The following is a 20,878-nucleotide window of genomic DNA, read 5'->3' on the forward strand; positions in this document are numbered from 1 at the left end:
GGAACAGTTAAATATTCCAGAACATTACCTATCAGTAAATCAGTCAATTTTTCTATGTCCTTGACGTGGAAAATATAAAGATGAGCGGTAATTCTTTAGCTATGCAGACATCCTTCGAGATATATTTCTATGAAGGAAACACTATTCTTTAGTCGTACAGGGGAAAGTGATTCATCATTTATGCCAAGTATTTAAGAACTTCATTACCAATGCTAGGATATCTGCAGAAGAGGAAGGAATGAGCTTAAGTAAGTATGGCTTTTATGAATATGTTTATAAGTTTGTTTGTAAATTGGTAAATTCATTAGAGCCATGAACTTCACAACTAAGCCATCCTGATACTAAAAGGCACGAGAAGTTGACATGTTATTAATCAGTGCACAGTTTGATCCACAGAGTAGTGTTGCTCCAAAATACCACAGCTATATTCAGAAAACACCAGTAGCAAGTACTTTTAGGAATTGGGAAATTAACAATGACATAAACAAGTCCTTGTCATTATAAAAGATATTTCTATCATTATCATCAGTATTGTAAAAATAGTGGAAAATAAAACAAACTTGTATACACAGCTCGAACTCAATATAGCAAACCAATTTGAAGGGAGTGGGAAAATGTAGGTATATATCTACTTAAACTGCCAATAATTGAGTATAGCCTTCTGACGGGAAGTTTTTATGTGACTTATTCATGTAGAGTCCTCCTCCTTCAGCATAACAACAAAAACCCCATCACCCCCAAATCTAAATCGACAAAGACATCTTCAATTCAATCAAGAACCCCCACTGTGGGTGTTAGGAAATCACCCAGGTTAAACAACAAGGTTCAGTCGCTAAGACGATCTTCTAGATTCTCCAATAAAAAATCTCCCCCTAAGAAAATTGATGTTAAAAGGAGCAAAATTTCGTTCACGTCATTTGATGAGAGTGAAGAGTGGTGATGGTAAAACGGAGGTGGATAGTGGGGTTGTTGAAGATGGTGGAAAAGGGAAAAGGAAGTGCAGTGGTGATGAAATAGTGGAAAGGTTGAGGAAGGAAGAAGTTGAAGGTGGAGTAAATGGGAAAAGAAAGCGCGGTGGTGAAATTGCACAAGGGTGGACGATTGAACAAGAATTGGCTCTTCATACAGCTTATTTTACTGCAAAACTTAGTCCCCATTTCTGGAAGAATGTTTCAAAACGGTGTTTGAGTTTTTGTAACAAAAGTTTGACTAAAGGACTATTTTAAAATGAAACTATATTTGCAGAGATGTGGAAAAAAAAACTTTACGAGGACCAAAATAAATAGAAAATTATAATTGCAAGGATCAAAGACATATTTAAACCTATTTTTTAAAACAAAATACATACCAAAACAACTAAACATTATTTTTTGTTTGAAATGCAGAACAGAACACTGAAAAGCAATACCAATTCGACCTCAACAAGTGGAAAATTCTTAATGAGGGGACGAATTTTTGGCAGAGCTTCAAAGTTAAACTGCAATTGTTGTAGCCGGTCTATAATTTACACACTAGTAAGTAGTAAGTACAAAATTGTAATAGTTTAGGATTGGCATGTTTTTATTCTTCAGAACTGAAATTCATACTAAAGATAACGGACCATGCTTCTTTAAGTAACTATAACAACAATAACCAAGCTTTTTGCCATTAGATGAGATTGGGTAAATGGTACAATCAATGCTAAAAGGTAAAGAGTCCTGTCATGAATGATTTATCTCCAAATCTCTTAATGTTTGGCTGATGGTTTTACTTGGTCTTCTTTCACCTCTAACTATTGAACTACTCTTCATCTAGTCCACCTTCTTTAGCTCTACAGAACTTCTCCACACATACTCTAATCTCACCTAAAACAATACTCTACCATGTTATCTATAATGGGGTCTAGAGCTACTGCAATTTTATCTGATTTTTAATGTTATATAGTCTTTTATGCATTGTAAAACTCTCATTTCTGCAGCACCAATTATACTTAGTTTTTTATTCTTTAACAACAAATATTCAATCCTGTATGAAACTGCAGCTCTTATAATTGGGGGAATAAACTTTTCTTTCAGCTTAACAGCTACTTATTTGACTAAATGTAATCGCAAGGATGAAGGCTTTAGCAAAGTTTAATAAACAAGGATTCATTAGATTGCCACTACTCTGGCAATAAACCATCTTTCTCAAAAACAAATAAGGTGCCAAAGCACATGAACAAAACTACTACTTACAAATACATTCAATAACAATACAAAACGAATAAACTTTGAAATTTAACAAAGAATTATCTATATAGACAGCAAATGCAATTATAATATTAAATTTGTCGATTCTATCTTCAACAAACAAATGCAGCATCAACTATCAATAAAACATGTAAGGTAAAGTAAATTGCCCCAACTATCACAGTACCAATTCACTATCACATATAAAGGACAGAAGTAGTCTAAGACCACCAAATGAAGCCATGGCATACGTCTCCCGTTACCATCATACTACATTAGGCGGTAATAATGTATACGCATAACAATCTAGCCCTCATAATTAATACATATATGATCAAGTTAGACTAAACTACTCATCAATGAGTCACAGTTCACAACACGACAATGTGTAATCAGTTTTCCAAAACCACTAACCTTAAATTCAAACCCTCAAAAGCTGCATCTTATTAGCAAAAGCAATAGCAATCCAATCAGGCTGAGCAGCAGACCACTGAAGCTGGTTAATTTCATAACCAGAAGAATACATAGACATTGGATCAATCCCATTAGGACCAGCCACAGTAGGCAACTCCCAAATAAGAGCTTGTGTATCATCCCCAGCTGAACAAATATGCCTAGAACTTCTTGGAGCCCAAGCAATAGCGTTAACACCGGCACGGTGTCTCTCCAATTCAGCCACTGGTGTAGTGGGTGATCTAATATCCAAAATCACAACTTTATTACTATCCATCAAAATTGTTGCCATATACCTCAAATCCTTCTTGTTCCAAGCTAAACGAAGCAAAGGGGTGTCTGGTTGAGGACTCTCGTAGATAATCGTTGAATGCTCCTTGTCCCTTAGGTCAAAAATCCTAACAGACCCATCAGCGGAAACAGAAGCGAAAACCCTAGATTCCCCCCAAGCAATGTCGTAAACCTCTTTATCATGTGCAATAAGCTGCGTTTCAACGACGCCTCTTTCAATGTCCCAGATAGTGCAAGTAGTGTCGATGCTGGAAGTTCCGATGCGTTTAGGTTCAATGTCGTTCCAATCAAAGGATGTCAATGGAGCGCAAAATTCACTGGTTTTGCTATTGTTGAAAAGAGAAAGAGCTTCGACGGAATTTTCGCGAACTTCCCAAAGACGGAGATAGTCGCCGGAGGTAGCAAGAAGGTCGGAGGAGGTTTTGAGGAGGGAGGAATGGGTGGAGGGATGGAACATGAGTTTTGTGGGTGGGTAAGGGTGATCGAAGGAAAGTGAAGGTTGAGGTTTAATGGAGAGGGTATCAGGGTTGAAAGAGAGGATATCGATGCGGTTAGTGTATTCTTCGATGAAACTTCCAACGGCGATGCGTTGTTGTTGTTGGGAGTTGGGGTTTGAAGAGAAGGCCATGGCGTAAAGAGGATAAGGGGAATCATATGTGACGGAATTATCGGATCGGAGATTGGATTCTTGAGTGGAATTCTCCATTTTTTTAAGTGAACGGTGATTGAAGGGGAAGGGGTGAAGGTGTGGAAGAAGAAGATACTGAAAAGGGAAGTGAAGATAAAAAAAGTTAGGTGGGAAGCATAAATGAAGAGAACGAGTCAATGAAGCACGCGCCTTCTTCCTTCTTCACTTTACGTTCTTTTTCATAAATTCCAACTGCAAAAGGTTGTTTGTTAGCTATGGATTAATATTTTAATATTATATTTTAAAATTTTGTTTAATTTTGTCATTAGTTTAATTTTTTTGGTGAAGTAGACATGGTGACGTGGCTTACATGACATGGCTACAAAATAGATGACTCGTCATTATTTATTAAAAACAAAAAATAATTAATTTTGTTCATCACAAATCCAAGTCTTGTATACAAACTCAAACCTTCACCCAAAACCCAGGACAAAAGAAACTCAATACAAAATCCTCATCCTGTTTCTTCCATTTCCCCACATCACCTATACCCCCATCACAACAAAAGATAAGAAAATGTGAAACTAATGTGATATCTTCAAACAAACAAAAAACAGAAGAAGGAAAAAATGAGTTTCACTGCTTTAATTCATTCGCAATTTTGAAACTCACACTTGTAGATTGTAGATCAGCATTCCAGAAAAAAAACCCAAAAATAAAAAATTATGAAATAGAGAAAGATTGGAAGGGAGTTAGATCTGTGACCTCAAAAGGTATAGAATTAGGAAATTAGATCTTGTCGCCCACTCTCGTACTCTCTGCGGCGTTCATGCGTCGCCACCAAGCCTACTTGACCCACTCACAGCGCCTGCGCCTGACATGTCGCCTCCATCCTCGCTCGCCCGGTTGTCCCCATGGCAGCATAGTAATCTAGACGAATGAATCAACATAAGTATCTTCACCTTAACAAAAAAAATTAGACTAATGATTGAATTAAAAGTGTTTTGAAATTGTAATATTTTTTTTCTAGATATTTAAATCAAAATGACCATTATTAACATGGATATTTTAAATAATTAAGTTTTTTTATTTTATAAATCTAAATATAAGTTTGAATTTAACAATTTTTATTGAACAATTATTAATGTTTCGAATACATAAATATAGGAATAGCTCGATTACAAAGTGAATTGAATTTGTCTATTATCAAACCACCACCTATTGCGGCTCTCACCTAAACTTATGTATGTTATGATACACTCTTAATATTTAACTTTTTTTTCTTTCTTTTTTAACTTTTAATTTTTGTCTTCTTCACTATTTCTCTAGCACTACAAACATGACAACATTTTTCTTTATGCTAATTACAAGTATCATATATATGAATGTAACAATTGATCAGTCAACACAAACTTAATAACCAAATAACCGTTTCATTTGACACTACCCTACTGTCTAACCAATATGAGCTTAAAAAAGAACCTCGAACACCATGAAATCTTCTCCAGCTTATCAATTCTTGTGTTTCTCTAGTAACAAACTTCAATTGATAAAAGGGCAAGGAAGAATGGTGAGCTCATTGCAAGCAACATATGTAGACAAGTTGGAAAAGAAAGAAAGGATGTAATGACATGTTTTTTGTCCTCAAGCAACATATATGTGTTAAATAAAAATCTATTGTTAGGGATACGAAGACCAAAGAGGGAATTTGGTGTTTAGGGTTTTGGACAAGGAGTTGGAAATTAAATGTGACGATTGCATGACATTACTAGCCAATGCAAACATGGATATAATTGTTCTTCCAAAAAGATTATGGCACGAGACTTGCACATTGAGAATTAGCATTTGGCCTCTACAATCTTGTTATGCATAAACCAAACTAAATTTTATTAAGAATTGTAATCCCTTTACATATTCATAATTCTATTACAGAGTATTAGGAGAAGTTCAAGTCAAACTATATTTTGAAAGTGACCAATAATGATTTTTTTTATTTGACATATGATTCATTGATTTTGGAATATAACTTTCAATTGCAACAATCACTTACTATGGAGCAATGGAGGGTAAGGGATATGGGAGAACATGAAGGAATTGCATAAGGGAGGCTATCTAGTGTAGAGATAGTGAGGTGGCCGGTGTAATAGGGTGAATGAGCAAATATGGGGAAGAATGATGGAATTTTTGCATGTATATCCATTTTTTATAAAAAAAAATAAAAATAAAAATAAAAATAAAAACTAATCAATAAATCCTACATTGAAATTTATATACAAAAATATTCTATTTTTTTTTTAAGGTCACATCCCCGCAACTACCTAAAGGATGATTTTTTTTTTTGCAGGAGATCACAACTCTGAGATGTGATAATCTATAAACTAATATAACCTCCAGCTAGCAAAATTAAGAGAGAGAAAAATTAAGGGTTATAGATGGTCACATCTCAGAGATGTATGTGACCTCCTACTACAAAATATATATATATATATATATATATATATATATATATATATATATTTGTGTGGTGGTAGAGCGGAGATACAATTTTATGAAGGTAAAAAAAAAAAGGATATTTTGATATATAAATTTCAATGTAGGATATATTAGTTAGTTTATTAAACATATATATATATATAAAGAAAAATAATGGTGGCATTATCGAAGAATAAGAGGCAAACTTGTGCATGCGGGTGGAAGAGTGGAAAATGATAGAGTGGTGGTGATGTGATCATATGTAGATATATCATGAAATGATTTAGTAAACTTGGATCAATTAGTCAAAATATATATATATATGACAGAGCCTAGTTTTTTTGTTTTATAAAAAAATTAAATTAAGAAGGATCATAAACTTCATAAAATATTTGTGATCTTGGTAGTTATGTGAAGGGACCTTGTTTCTTATAGTAAAAGATTTGCTTTATTTTCTTTTGAGAATAGCGGTCGTCTCTCATTGTGCCTTTCTAAAATTAGACAAATAAAAAAGTGTTCATACCAATAAGTCTTAATCACTACTCTTCAATAGGATCCACGCAAAGAACACATATAAACAAGTGTTCTTTTATAAATCTAATTAACAACTTATCAATCTGAAAACCACACTATTTGTGTCAACTCATACTCATAAATAACATGCATATTTGTTAACAATTTGTCATATTAGTTTTATTAAATAATATTGTTAGTTGTTGACAAACCAAACTAGCATATAATTTGATAATTTTTTTAGAGATCAACAACAAATACATATTAAATGTTATGGACTTAAAATAATTATTATTCCATAAATTTAGGTAGAGTTCAATATATCAAATCCAATATCTAAATGGTCACGATCGTCTTAATCAAAATAAGTCAATATCAGCAATAATGTCTTCTTCAATATACAATTTTCTTTCGTGAGGCATATATGATTTCACTGTGTCCTCTTGATAGCACATAATGAGGAGTTGAAGACTCGATCGCCACATATAATCAAAGATGGAAGGCTACGGTTAACTCAAAATTACCGAAATATGTAACTCAAATTGCACAATAACAGAGTGAAGGAAAAATCAACCCACTAGTCTAAGTCATGTAACTAAAAAAAGTGGGTTAAAGCTTTAGTTAGATCGAAATAGACTGACCCATTTTAAATTAAGTTAGATCGATTATCGAATTATCATATTTCTTTCTTTTATTAAAAATATGATGAAAGTTTTACCTTGTACCTCCACGCTCATACTCTTATCCCCACATTTTGCACAAACTACCTATTTTACCTTATTTTCTTAAATAACAATAATAATATTTTTTTACTCCACTAAATTCAAATGAGTTTTTGAAAAAAAAAAAAAACCGAAACACATATTTTTAAAATAATTTGAACTTTGTACTAGAAAATTTAGAAAAAAATTTATGATATGTATCGAAAAATTTGAATATTTTTTTTTAATATATAGAGTTCAAATTGTTTGAAACATGTGAGTTTTAGAAAACTTTTTTTTTTTTAAACCCGAGTTGAATTTAATAAAGTAATAAAATTATTTTTTTGAAAAATAAAAAAGTAAAATAGATACTTTATACAAAAATGTATGGATAGGAGTATAAATGTGGAGTATTGGCGAAAGTTTTCAAATATGATTCTCAAACAGGTCCAACAAAAATTGGTCGAGCCTTCTTCCCCTCACCCCCTCCCAAATAAAAGCCCAAAATATACTAACGAACTCGTTAAAAAAAATGTAATCAACATTACCAAAAGGTTAGGTGGTAAGTTCTGAAGACATTTTTACAATGTGTATACGTAATGGACAAAGTCCAGTCATTCGTTGCCACGTAACTAAAATTAATTTATATTTAGTTTTTAAAATATAAAATTTATGCACATTTCAATCATATTCTTAAATTTTTATTATATATTTAATTTACAATAACTTATTAAATATTTTTAAAATCTTTATATAAAAAAAAATTGCATTTATTTTCTCTAAGGTCAACTAAAGTGACATTAACATCTATTTAGTTTTGAAAAAACATTAATATCCCTTATACTCATTAAAAAAAATGTATTATACATTTTTTGACATACTTCATCTATTAATGTTATTTATTATATGATACAATTAAAATTTTTGATTTAATTTTAAAGGTACGACTATTTATCTGGTATTTGTAATTGTGAAAGATACGATTATGTTCTAAATAGTATAACCAAAATGTGTATTATAATATATTTTTGATAAATGACAGATAAAGTTGAAAGAATAATAGAAAACAAATATTATGTATAATTTTTTTAGCGAGTATAAGGGAGATGAGTATTTTTTCAAAACTAGACGAAGCGTTAGTGTTATTTAAGATGACCTCGGGGAAGGTAAATATAATTTCTCTTAAAAAATTATACTTTTTTTGGAATAAAAAATAATTATCCATAAAATATAGATTAATTGGTGGATCGCACAAATGTGTATTATATCTAGTTTAAATTAAGTGTATATGTTAATCAAATCGAAGAATATTGGATTTCTTAATTCTTTGTATTTTTTTTTAATTTAAAAACGATATTTGTTTATTTATTTAAATCAATAAATTAATTGAGAATAAATTTAAAGTTACTAAAACTAAAAAAAAAATATGTGAATAAATTTATATCGTTCATGTTAATTGTACAAGACGATAAAATATCTACAAATGTGATGATAATTGATATTATGTCTTAAATTAAATTGAAACACAGGAATAAAATTTAATTTAAGCATGTGTGACTATTGTAACTCAGTATTGTATTGATAAATATTTTGGTGTTTTGAATTAACAAATACTTCGAACATACTTGATATTATGGAATAATTTCATAATCTTTTAGTAATTAAATATTGTTTCCAAATGAAAGAATGTTAGATCAATTATTTAATTAATTAATTAATTTTTAAGAATTATATATAAAAATTACAAAATATGTCACCAAACATTGTGACCATCGAAATTATGGGTGAGTCTCATTTTTTTTCCATCGCAATTTTTACTTATTTTAATAGTGTTATTATTATTATTAACTTTAATAAAATATTATTAAAAATTAACTAATTGATTATTATTCTCTTCTGTCTTATGATCTTCTATTTAAGTAAAAGGTCAAATAAATGTGGCTAAATTTAAACAAAATACATTACATAACTTCATGGGAATGGGAAGTATGTGTTAGACTTTAATTTTGAATATATAGTGATTGATTAAGTCATTATTTATATTCAATAACAGGTCACCGCATTTAGCCGCTTAGTTATTTAATGGCTGTCACTTTAGTCGGTTTACTTCATAGTTGAAAATTTAATGTATCCCATTCTTAATTTCAACCAATATTAATTCTCTATTACAATCTCCATCACGATCTCCTTTGATCAATTTTTATATGGTTATATGTACATATATATTTCTTTATATTAAACTTTATCGACTAAATCACAAATATTAAAAAAATATATAATAATTTATGTTTTTTACAAATTCACTTTTTCAAAAAATATATTGTAAACTGCAGAAAAATATAAAATATAATTGAAAGTACGTCTGTACATAAATAATTGATAAAAGACAGAAATCTCTCAAGAGATATTGATATATAACAACCACAATATAATTTTGTAGCTTTTACAATCAAATCCGCCAATAATATCAATAAGTCGTCTCTTTTTATTTTTCCCCTTGTTTTTAACTCATCTCTCACAGACAGCAGAATGTTTATACTTATACAAAATATTGTTTTCAATAAGTAATAATACTTTTTTTTTATCTTAATTATATTTATAAAAAGAAAGAAAAAAATATTAAAATTCATGAATTCATAAACACTTTTGTAAGTCACACTTTTACTTTTTACAATTTGTGAACTTAATTTGTAGAAAAATTAATTATCATGTGTAGTAAATTAAATTCATTTAAGATACCTAAAATGATTTTACTTATTCTATTTGATTATAACCGGATGTGAAATGAGTGTAACCAATAAAAATTATCAATGAATTATTGTAAATTTTCAACATTTTATAAATGTACTGTCAAAATAAGTAGTGAGACCATAATTATATATTTACTTTAATCAAGATAAATAAATATATTTACTAATATCAAAATAAAAAATACAGTAAAAATAATATTTTAAATATAAAAAAATATATTTTAAAATTTATAATTTTTATTATAAATGAAAAAAATCTAAAAATTGTTTTATAATAAGGACCACCATAAGGCTCTAGTGTAGAACTTAAAAATGGATTTGAATCTTTTTCTTCTCTTGTTTTCTCCCTCATGTTTTGAAAGATATAACAATAATTTTAATGAATCACTTACATAAAAATTAAAATAAATAAATAATTATTTGTGAGTTTATTTCTCTCCAATTACAAAGAAGAAAAATAGACATATTTTTTAAATTCATTAAAATAAATTTAACTATAATTTTAGTTTTTTTATCATTACTAATTTATGAATTAATTTTTTATTTTAGTTAATTATTTTAATTTTTAACTAAAAAATAATAACGAGAGATATTTTAAATAACGTGATATGATATAAAATATAAAATTATTAATATTTATAAAATCAAAATAAAACATCGTAAAAGTTTAGATTTTAATTTGAGAATTTTTTTATATTTTTGATTTAATTAGTAATATATAAATAATTAATATATTTAAATAATTTATATTATATAATTATATATCATATTATTAAAAATATCAAATTATTTTTTTTTATTCAAAAATTTTAAAAAATAATTAAAACTTTTAATTTAAAAAAAAAATATTTTATACATTAAAAATAATAAAAGAATATCCAACCCACAAAATTGTCTTGCGAACACATGTTGCCTTTGGCTAGAATTATCGCTAGCTAATAGCTATAGACCTATTCCACAGTATTCCCTAGAGAATTGTAAGAAAGAGTCCACCACTGCTTCATTTTGTCGTCTATTAAATAAACGTCACGTCTTCGTCATGTGCTGACATGAAATTTATGACACAGTCATATGAGACATAAAATTAATGACACATGCTACTAGATCAATATATAAATACTACACGTCTACACCTATCTTAAAATAAAGGTGACCTCAACGAGAGCCTTAAGATACAAAATTATATAAAATAAAATAAACATTATTAAATAAATTTAAATACATAATTTTTATTATAACTTTTAATAATAACAAGTACTACAAAAATATTTATTAACATTTTCTTTGAAATGATATTACTCGCAAGTATTTCAAACGTACTTCTTAAATGATTGAAACTAAAAATTTTACATAAAAAATAATTTTTAAATTTTAAATTTAAAAAAAATTAGAAATAAATTTTTTAGTTTGTTAACAATTATCTTGAATAAAATAACTAAATATACATTAAAAATTATATTTATTTTATTAATTATAAAACGGAGGGTTTCGTTAAATATAAGATATAGAACAATACGCTTTAAATTTATTTAATCCATTTTATTTTTCCAAGATTACTCCAATACTCTATGGTATCTACTGTCCTTTTTTTAAAAGAAATGGTACATCCTTAGTCCCCTACCGTTAAAATATTTTATTCACCCATCCTTAATTATGACAGTCTTTCTTAAAATTTTCTAGGCATGGTCCTTTTTTTACAAATATATATAAAGAGCATGGGCAATAAATTTAAGCCGAAATTACACACGAAATCTTGTATTATATTTAGTTGGAACATCAATGCCGAGTCATCACCACGTAAACATTTGTAGTATTTTAGTCAAAATTCTACTTAAAAAGAAAAACAAAAAGATGAATGATATTCTTGTATTATGACATATAAGATATTTTTGTGCATTTTTTAAAACATAAAAGAACTTAAATAAAAAAATAAAAAGACAAAGTATGTTACATTTAAATAAAATAAATAATGTTTAATATAATATATTTTAAATTTAATGTTTATTTTATATGTAAACATTCTTAAAATATATTTAATATATGAATATGTTTAATTTTGATTTTTCATCATTCAAAATAAATTGCTATTATTAATAAAATTAATATGTTCGAAAAATATTCCTTAATTTTTTTTCTTTATAATTTTCATATTTTTTACGTGAATGGATAAATTAATTAATATAATACAAATATTTTGTAAAAGAAAAATTAGAGTTATCTATTTTTAAAATAATCAATATGGTGTAACGCAATTCACATAACTAGATTCATTAATTGTGCATATGTGGTAATAAGTTTGATTATTGGTTGGTGCATTTAAAAGAACATTAGTGAGATGCCGGTCTACATTTTTAATATATCCATGTACTCAAAAGACGTGTCTCTGGCTTTTGGGTGAGGTGAAATACCTTGAGCTAGCAACAAAAAATATACTTTTAAAATAACCAACACAGTGTATCTTAGTTGACAAATAACATAATTCATCAATCATAATAAAATTGATATGCATGGAACAACATCTACGAAAGATATTAAACCCTTAAAATGAATATTCGTAATGCCATCTCAACTATTAGATGCGACTGTATTGGACCTTTACAACTAATCCAAACATGTCATTTTAAATTATGGTCGACATCGACATTATATATCAACATCTTCTTTTTATAAGTGTTTGCCCAATTTTTATTTTTATTTTTTAAGGAGAATATAAGCTCAAATAAACTGGACCAAACATCACCTTAATCTAATTTCTTTAGATAATACTCCATTTGTCCAAAGTTATATGTCATTATTACACAAAGTAAGAAATGAAGAAAAAAATTATAACTTACTATATTAAAATATCTCCTATTAATAGTTTATGAATAATAGATTTAAAGAATTAAAAAAAATAGAGTAATAAATAATAAAGAACATAATAGAAAAAATAAAAAGACCCTGGAAATTAAAAGTGTTGATTAATATTTTTAATTTGAGATAAACAATACAATTAAAAACAAATTTACAATGTAATTAATTAATGACAAAAAAATTGATTGGATCACACAATTTGAGTGAATCAAATATTTAATTGACTAGAAGCGGACCAATTTAGCCTGGTATACCTCTACCCGTATGACACACGCAATACAAACGATAAGAGTAAAAATTAAGCTAAACTGCTTTGTTGGTTTTGAAAAAATTGAAGAAAATAAAATCAAGTTTGGAACAATATGAAGTTGGGTAACTCTTTCACCATCGTCCAGTTGAAAAGACACTGAGGCAGGTGATGTTCATATATTGTGGAGGCTTATTGATTAATCAGATTTTAGACCAAGTCTTCTGAGGAACAAACCAAAAAAAATATTCACACCCACTGAAAAGGACCCGTAAAATTATGAGTGGCAAATGGATAATATTTATTCAAAGCATTGACAAAATCAACACATGGAGTGGCCAGATTCTACTAATGATATTGAAGTATCTGCGAGTCTTCAAACCGCCCTATACGCCATGTATAGTGCAAATTGTAAAAGCACACACATGAGATGAGATGATCCTGTCCTACAATGTCATTTTCACAAGAATAGATCTTAATAGTACTGTACTTACTAAAAAGACCCTAACATTTATTTTGGAGTCAAATTTAAAGTTTTGATGATTGTTTTTTAAGGACTATTATGATAGACATATTATTGCAACATTTGTTATAATATTAAATTATTAGAAACATTCAATTGAATTATTTGTCGTTGAAATAGAGACGAATGACTAACAAAAGAAATAAAATATAACTTAAATGACCAAATCAAAATAAAATAAATTTAAAGAACCTAAAGGGAAAAATGAGTTAAACTTAAAGGATTATACGTATAATTTTGCATTAAACAAAAATACATTAAACATGCAGTTAGTTATTTCTCTAAAAATTCCGTCATCACACTTTTTTTTCTCCTCTCTTCCCACTTCATCTTGACCCTAGAAGATCGGTGATTTGAGAACAATTTATTGTCTGAAATCACGCTCTATATTTTCACTCTATCCTTTTACATAAATAAGTGATTTAACATATATTTATTTTTTTTTTGTTGTTTTTTCGTTATCTTATCAATTAAGCGCGACAATGTTTTGTTTTTCCGTCTTGATGTAATATTAATTTATTCATATTTTCACATTAACTTCAATCCAAATCAAATATATTCAATCAATAATCCTCAACGTTGCATATCTAAATGCATGAGTATTCTGATTACTTTTATTTCGTCAAATTTGTAAACATTTTTTTATTTTATGCTATTAATTTTGAGTATTGTTAGTTTGTTCATATATTCATCTTTTTTATTTTTAATAAATATATGTATTTATGTTATTCTTATTTTTAATATGAATGAATAGATGTTGTTTTTATGTATAAAAAATAAAATGCACTAACTTGTTTTCAATTTCCGTTGATAAACAAATTGACCGTAAGTCTTTAAATATTTCCATAGGATATAAAATAAATGTATGCTTTAAATCAACCGACAAAGTAATGGACGTGATCAACTTCATTTATAGGTTACTTAAATATGTGCCATTGGAGTAAAATATAGTGGTTGCATAAATTTGATTTTATGTGACGCAATGAACCCCACAAAATGGGAGATAAGCTACTTAAAATAAGTTACTTCAATTTTATATATGGGAGATGCATCAAGAATTTTATGCCAACCCCCCATAAGAATGAATTATTTTGCTACATTTCTATACATTATATCTATACATTATATTATTACTTTAAAATTTATTGTGATATGAAAAAATGATATGATTTTTCATTGAATGTAGTTTGACATTAATAAGACCATTGGAGTCTAAAATAAGTTGACTCATACATTACAAGTAGTAGTGACATTTAGGGCGGTTGAAATGATGATCTCCCAATACATCAATTTTTGAAGGATATCAATTTTTTTTTCAGAAGTAATTGTTAGGTTATATATATATATATATATATATATATATATATATATATATATATGTGTGTGTGTGTGTGTGTGTGTAAAATGTACCTACAGTAAAAAAATATAAAATATACCCACAAAAAAATTAACAACTATCTCACTTATATGAGAATATTTTCAATTTTTTCTAGTATAAAGGATTAAATTATTGTTTGATAATAACTTAAAAATACGTTCTAAACAATTTTAAATTTGTGAAAATATGATAATTCTTTTAATCTTAATAGAAAAAATTTATTTGAAGAATAAGATACATTTATTTGATAAGTTTCAACAATTAAATTAAAATAAAACTATATATATAATATTGGGTGAAAACACTTATTTGTTTTTTCAAATGAGTGCACATTTTATAGAAAATATTAATTATATGTTCAACTTTTGTGGTTCTTGTAAAAAGTTTTTTTATTTTATTTTTTTATAATTGAAATAGTTAAAATCTTATCTGAAATTTATTAATTCACATGATAAATTGAGTAGTCTTATTTTAATTTCTATCAATTTCTTTGATAAAAATGGAAATTGATTTTCTGAAAATCTAAATTATCATTGAATTATTAATAGTTTTCATAATAATACACAAAATAATATTTAAATAATTATAAATGTATCGTTTTTTATTTTCTCAAATCACATAACTTTCAAGGACTCGCCATGATTACAAGTTTGATAAAGTGATTCAATTTACCAATCCCAGAGATCGTAATTATCTGAAGAGATTCGGAAACCCAGTTTCCATTTAAAGCAGGAAGAAATATGAAATTATAACTAGTACTTACCATAAATTCATAAACCAATAAGATTTTGACAGGCATGCACAAGTCAATGTAAAATAAGGTTGACTCAGGTATACTTTAAAAATTAAGAGTTAAATATGTTTTAAATTTAAAATATTATACAAAGTTCATCAATGAAAAATAAGTTTAAAATTCAGTTTTTAAGTTCATATTTTGTCACTTTTATCTTTAATTTTTTATATTTAAAAAATTATATTTAATTCATTTTAAATTTAAAAATTTAGATTTTTATAAATAAATATTTTATAATGTTTTAAATATGTTAGCAAAAAATTATTCAAAATCTTTTAAATTAAAAGATAAACTGTTTGTTGAATAATTTTATATGAACTACAAATTATAATTTGGGTTATGCTAATATGTGCTCTTACCAAAAATATAAATTTTTTATTGAAAAAAACAATATTTCAATTTGTAAAGAGTTAAAAACACAAGTTTTAAGATAAATTTTTTATATTTGAATAATTGACACGTGACTTTTCTATTATAATTTTATTTTATAAAGCTTAAAATTAAAATATTAAAAATTTATAGTGATTAAAAATATATTTAAACATTAAAGTAGTATATCAATTGTCTAATTTTTTTGTTGTCGGTGGAAATAGAGCAAATTTATTAACTAGAAAAAGATAAACAATTTAGTTTTTTTTTTATAATCAGTGTGCAGAATGCTATCAAATAAAATAAAAAGTTTAATAAAGAAACATAAATTTATAGAGGTTGACAAACTTTTTTTTGCTAGTAAATTTAAATTACAATTAGCTCCATGAAATATGTTGAAATATGTAATAACGAGAGTTACTCGATCAAAAAGATGAAGGAGAGACTATACATTTTTCTTTCAAGAGAGGTCGAGGATGTGACATGTAGAGACACCTCTTACCATGATATTAAGAGGTTTAGATTCAGTTGCAATTATTTTTTGAAATTCATATTTCAAGTCACTATAACGAGGGTTGACTCGAGAGTAAAGTCACTAAAGCATTCATTTTAGGCTTTCATAAAAAACAAAAAATTTATTTTATCAAAAAGTCTAAAAAAAAATTACTTAATAAAAAGACATCATAATTTAATATTTTAAAAATTAAAACATATAAATATTTTCTAAATTTTATTTTATTTTAACAATAATAAATCAATTATATTAATTTCGTGATTTTATATTAAAAATTTTAAAAATTATTTTTTATTAAAATTCGCTTTAAACTGTTGTATATATTGGACGATGCTAACTTTTACCTAAATTGTGTACGATAATTTCCATTTTTATTGAGAGCATCTCCAACGGTAGTTAAATGAGTTCGTCAACCCGTGGCTACGTAAAATTCAGTTTTTGATAAGTTTATTGTTAGAGTTGTGCCAACATGTCATCATAGTGCTCTCAAAAAGAACGATACTTTGATAATTTAATAATAATACAATTATAATCGTTATCTTTTTTTTTTATTAATTTATTATTAAATAATAAATTTATGACGGTTAGTAGATCTTATTTAATGAACTCATATTGAGTTTATCGTTGAATAAAAAATAACTGAGTTCGTTCAAGATAATTTGACACAGTGGACTCTACTTAATAAACTTATGTTGAGTTTACTGTTAAAAATGCTCTGAGAATGAGTTCATCGACTGTCCAATTTATAAGTGTGTGTTTATCATTTAGAAATAAATAAACTTTTTAAAGAGAAAATGGGGTGACCCACCTCCCCACACTTTATGTTTTAAAAATGTATAAATGCATGCTAATGTCACACTTGATACCTCAACTCATCTTCCTCGAAGCTCCTAACTCCCAAAGAAAAGAACTGTATTTTCATTTTGGGTGGGTGCTTGTCGTTTTCCTTTTTCTTGAATCTTTCTTTGTATTTTCCCCACCTAGCTTATACTTTTTAATTTCCTATTTGTTCAATTCCCCACCTAGCTTTAAATACTATATATATATATATATATATATATAAGATTATAAAATGGACACGAAGGTGCTTTCATCCGGAATCCGTTATTCAAAATTACCCGAAAGTTATATCCGACCCGAATCCGATCGACCCCGTCTTTCTGAAGTCTCTAAGTTCGAAGGTGTTCCTATCATCGATTTGGGTTCTCACAATAGAACTCAGATTGTGCAGCTAATTGGTGAAGCATGCAGCTCCTATGGTTTTTTCCAGGTCCATTTCAATATTATAATTCATTTTTTATTAAAATCATTAAATGGGATTCAGCATAAAACAAAAAATAATCACATGGCTCTCATCACCATACACAATTTAATTATAAGTTTTCACCGTCCAATTATAGATGCAGAATGAAGATTGTTTTAGTCATTATTAAAAAAATGAAGATTCTTTTTTTTTTTTAAGAAGAATATTGTTTTAGCTAAATGTAAATTTCCCTATTCATTAGATTTTTTTTTTTTGGTAACCATTTCAATGGTGTGGAGATTTCATTTGTTTTTCAATGATTAATTTTAGTTGAGAAATCGAAAACCTAACCTACCATTTTTACTTTTGAGTGATTCTTATCTTTTAACTACAATTTTTTTTTTCATTCACAAAATTCAATTCAGATGCATTTTGTTAGCATTTTTTGTTTGTTACTCACACTGAATTTCTGTAAACAAGTGACATTATACATTACACAATTTTATATTTTTGTTAAAATATTATCTTACGTTCTTAAATTTTAATTTAACTAATAAATACGATATTATAATTTAAAATCTTATAGTTATCCAAATTAATTATAATTATAAAAAATATACTTTTAAGATAAAAAAAATCTAATACTCTCAATTTTGGAGACTAAATGTTGATTATAAAAATAATATAAATTTGACAATTATTAAAAAATTGAAGTAGATGTAGTTAATTTTGTTAACAGGTAATTAATCATGGGGTGCCTCTAGAAGCATTGAAGGAAACAGCAGAGGTGGCATATGAATTCTTCAATTTGCCAGTGGAGGAGAAGCTGAAGTTGTATTCAGATGATCCCTCAAAGACAATGAGACTATCTACAAGTTTTAATGTGAACAAAGAGAAGGTGCATAATTGGAGAGACTACCTTAGACTCCATTGCTATCCTTTGGAAAATTATGTTCCAGAATGGCCTTCTAATCCTCCTTCATTCAAGTAACTTCTCTTTCTCCATTTCTTACTCTGTCTCACCCATAAATCTACTACCGGACAACTTTTGCTGACTATGTCACATGTTTTGGATAATTGATATGATGCGATTCCTTTGCTTATCATTCCCTTTTTTATAAAAATATTCTCATAATGGGAATTATATTTTCAATATTTTAAAACTTTTAAATTTATTTCTTTCATTGTGTGTTTTCTATTTTTAGTAATTTTTTGTTTGCAAAGACCATTTTTTCTCCAATGATATATGAAACATTTCTTCGTCCTACAGCACACGTGGCCTAAGATCAACAACTAATACTCCATCCGTTTATAATAAATGTGACCTTAATACAAAAATATTTATCTAAAAATTTGTTGTTTTTAATTTTCAATATACTTTTAGCTATTTTTTAATAAATATTTTAAAAATATTTTAAAATACTTGTTAGCATAATTTTGATATTCATTTTTATTTTTCTAACCGATGTTTTAGGTTTTGATTGAGATTTGGAGAGGGGGAAGGGGAAGTGAGAGTTTTAGAGGGAGGATAAAATACAAAGTTAAAAATAAATTTATTCTATATTAACTTATAAAAAAAATAGAGATAACTTTTGTATTCATAATGAAATTTATATAACGAAATTAGAACAACTCATATATAATAGGTATAATGAATTTTGTATACCAATACTTAATTATATCTGACTGTAATTAATTTTATCTCCTTAATATCCTCGTATTAAAAAGTATATGCGACTCTTCTAATTTAAAATGAATAATAAAATGTTATAAAAAACAAAGAAATACAATGACAAATCCAAAATACATACACTTGTCGGAGTAAATCGACTAAAAGATTTGTAAATTATTTGTTTAAAATAAAGATAAGAAATATTCTAATACAATTAAAGTATTTTTAAAGATTATAATAACAACAAATTTGTCTTTAAATTATAACTTAACTAACAAATATTAATATTATTAAGTTAGACGTATTATCATGAATTTAATTTTGAAATCGTAAATAAATTAAAGTGAAAATTAATATCTATTATAAAATTAAAAAAAAATTATAACAATATTTATTCTTCATTGTTTCAAAGTACTTCTCTCTTTTTTCTTTTTCCTACATAATCGCAAACAAAACTTTTAAGGACATTTGTTAGTATTCTTTAAGAATGATAGACAAATATTGGCGTGACATCAGCAGATATTGCCGTGTTGACGTCACCAGACATTTACGTGTTGACGTAACCCGGATCCGTTTCCCTTTATGATTTTAAAAATTATGATTAAGTCAGAGACGTGAGGGTTGTTACACACTTACACATCACACTTAATTGTGCCACACTTGTTTCAAATCAAACTTAATTCTGCTGTACTTAAAATAAGGAAAACTTAAATTTGCAGTGTTCTTTAAATATTTGGTTGTGTTAGATTCTTGATAGATGCTTATGAAAAAGTAAAAAAGACATTTTTTTTGTCTAAGAGGTACATCTACTGTATTCAGGAGTAATTTTATAATGGGTTATTTTATTTAATAATTTAATATAAATAATAATTTTTATTAATTTAATTGTGAAATCAAAAACTATTGTTAAATACATCAATTTTTTACTATTTTTTATAAATTTTAAAACAATTTGATAATTTATTAAATAATTTTAAATAAATGTATAATAAGTTTTTTTAAAATATAAATAAATATTAAAAACTAAATTTATAACTATATATTTAAGATTTATATAAAAATTTGTGTATTAGATAATTAATATATTATATCAATAATCAACGATTGAATTAATAAATTTTATAATTATTATTAAATTATCAAGTAACATAACTTGTATTATACATTTATCTCCACACATTCATCTCTAACTTATCTTATACTTAATTATAGAGTCAATGGATATCCACACATCCATTTCCTTTTGGAGGATCCAATTTTTAGGATTTTTT

General features: G+C 26.9%; 3 protein-coding genes and 1 long non-coding RNA gene across 7 annotated transcripts in view; 3 read left to right on the forward strand and 1 right to left on the reverse strand.

The window, feature by feature from the left end:
- LOC101515679 (protein TRANSPARENT TESTA GLABRA 1) overlaps positions 1 to 4,487 on the reverse strand; it is a 6,273-nt gene extending 1,786 nt beyond the window's left edge. For 2 of the 4 annotated variants that reach the window (XR_012163048.1, XR_003472780.2), the window contains exons 1-3: positions 4,345 to 4,487; positions 2,622 to 3,831; positions 29 to 221 (exon numbers count right to left, since the gene is read on the reverse strand). Coding sequence is in view for 2 of the 4 variants with exons in the window: in XM_073368380.1 (XP_073224481.1) it covers positions 2,629 to 3,657 (1,029 nt within the window). In the remaining 2 variants the exon portion in view is untranslated. Of the gene's footprint in view, positions 222 to 2,621; positions 3,832 to 4,344 lie in introns of all 4 variants that reach the window. The other 2 variants (XM_073368380.1, XM_073368381.1) reach the window with 2 other exon arrangements.
- Positions 130 to 1,647, forward strand: LOC140920293 (uncharacterized). The gene is made up of 2 exons (XR_012163049.1): positions 130 to 248; positions 1,386 to 1,647. It is a non-coding gene; the product is annotated as an uncharacterized lncRNA (long non-coding RNA).
- Positions 364 to 1,241, forward strand: LOC113786703 (uncharacterized). Its single transcript, XM_073368227.1, has 4 exons — positions 364 to 448; positions 544 to 616; positions 697 to 886; positions 933 to 1,241. Exons 1-4 carry the CDS (start codon positions 364 to 366, stop codon positions 1,224 to 1,226), a joined length of 642 nt encoding a protein of 213 aa, XP_073224328.1. The 3' UTR covers positions 1,227 to 1,241.
- A 13,101-nt stretch (positions 4,488 to 17,588) lies between the features above and the next one.
- LOC101488991 (protein DOWNY MILDEW RESISTANCE 6) overlaps positions 17,589 to 20,878 on the forward strand; it is a 6,348-nt gene continuing 3,058 nt past the window's right edge. Inside the window, exons 1-2 of the mRNA XM_004502710.4 lie at positions 17,589 to 17,962; positions 18,675 to 18,922. Of these exons, the coding sequence (XP_004502767.1) occupies positions 17,765 to 17,962; positions 18,675 to 18,922 (446 nt within the window). The 5' untranslated portion in view covers positions 17,589 to 17,764. The remainder of the gene's footprint in view (positions 17,963 to 18,674; positions 18,923 to 20,878) is intronic.

Source organism: Cicer arietinum, chromosome 5 (genome assembly GCF_000331145.2).
Source record: "Cicer arietinum cultivar CDC Frontier isolate Library 1 chromosome 5, Cicar.CDCFrontier_v2.0, whole genome shotgun sequence".
In the NCBI taxonomy this organism is placed as follows: Eukaryota; Viridiplantae; Streptophyta; class Magnoliopsida; order Fabales; family Fabaceae; genus Cicer; species Cicer arietinum.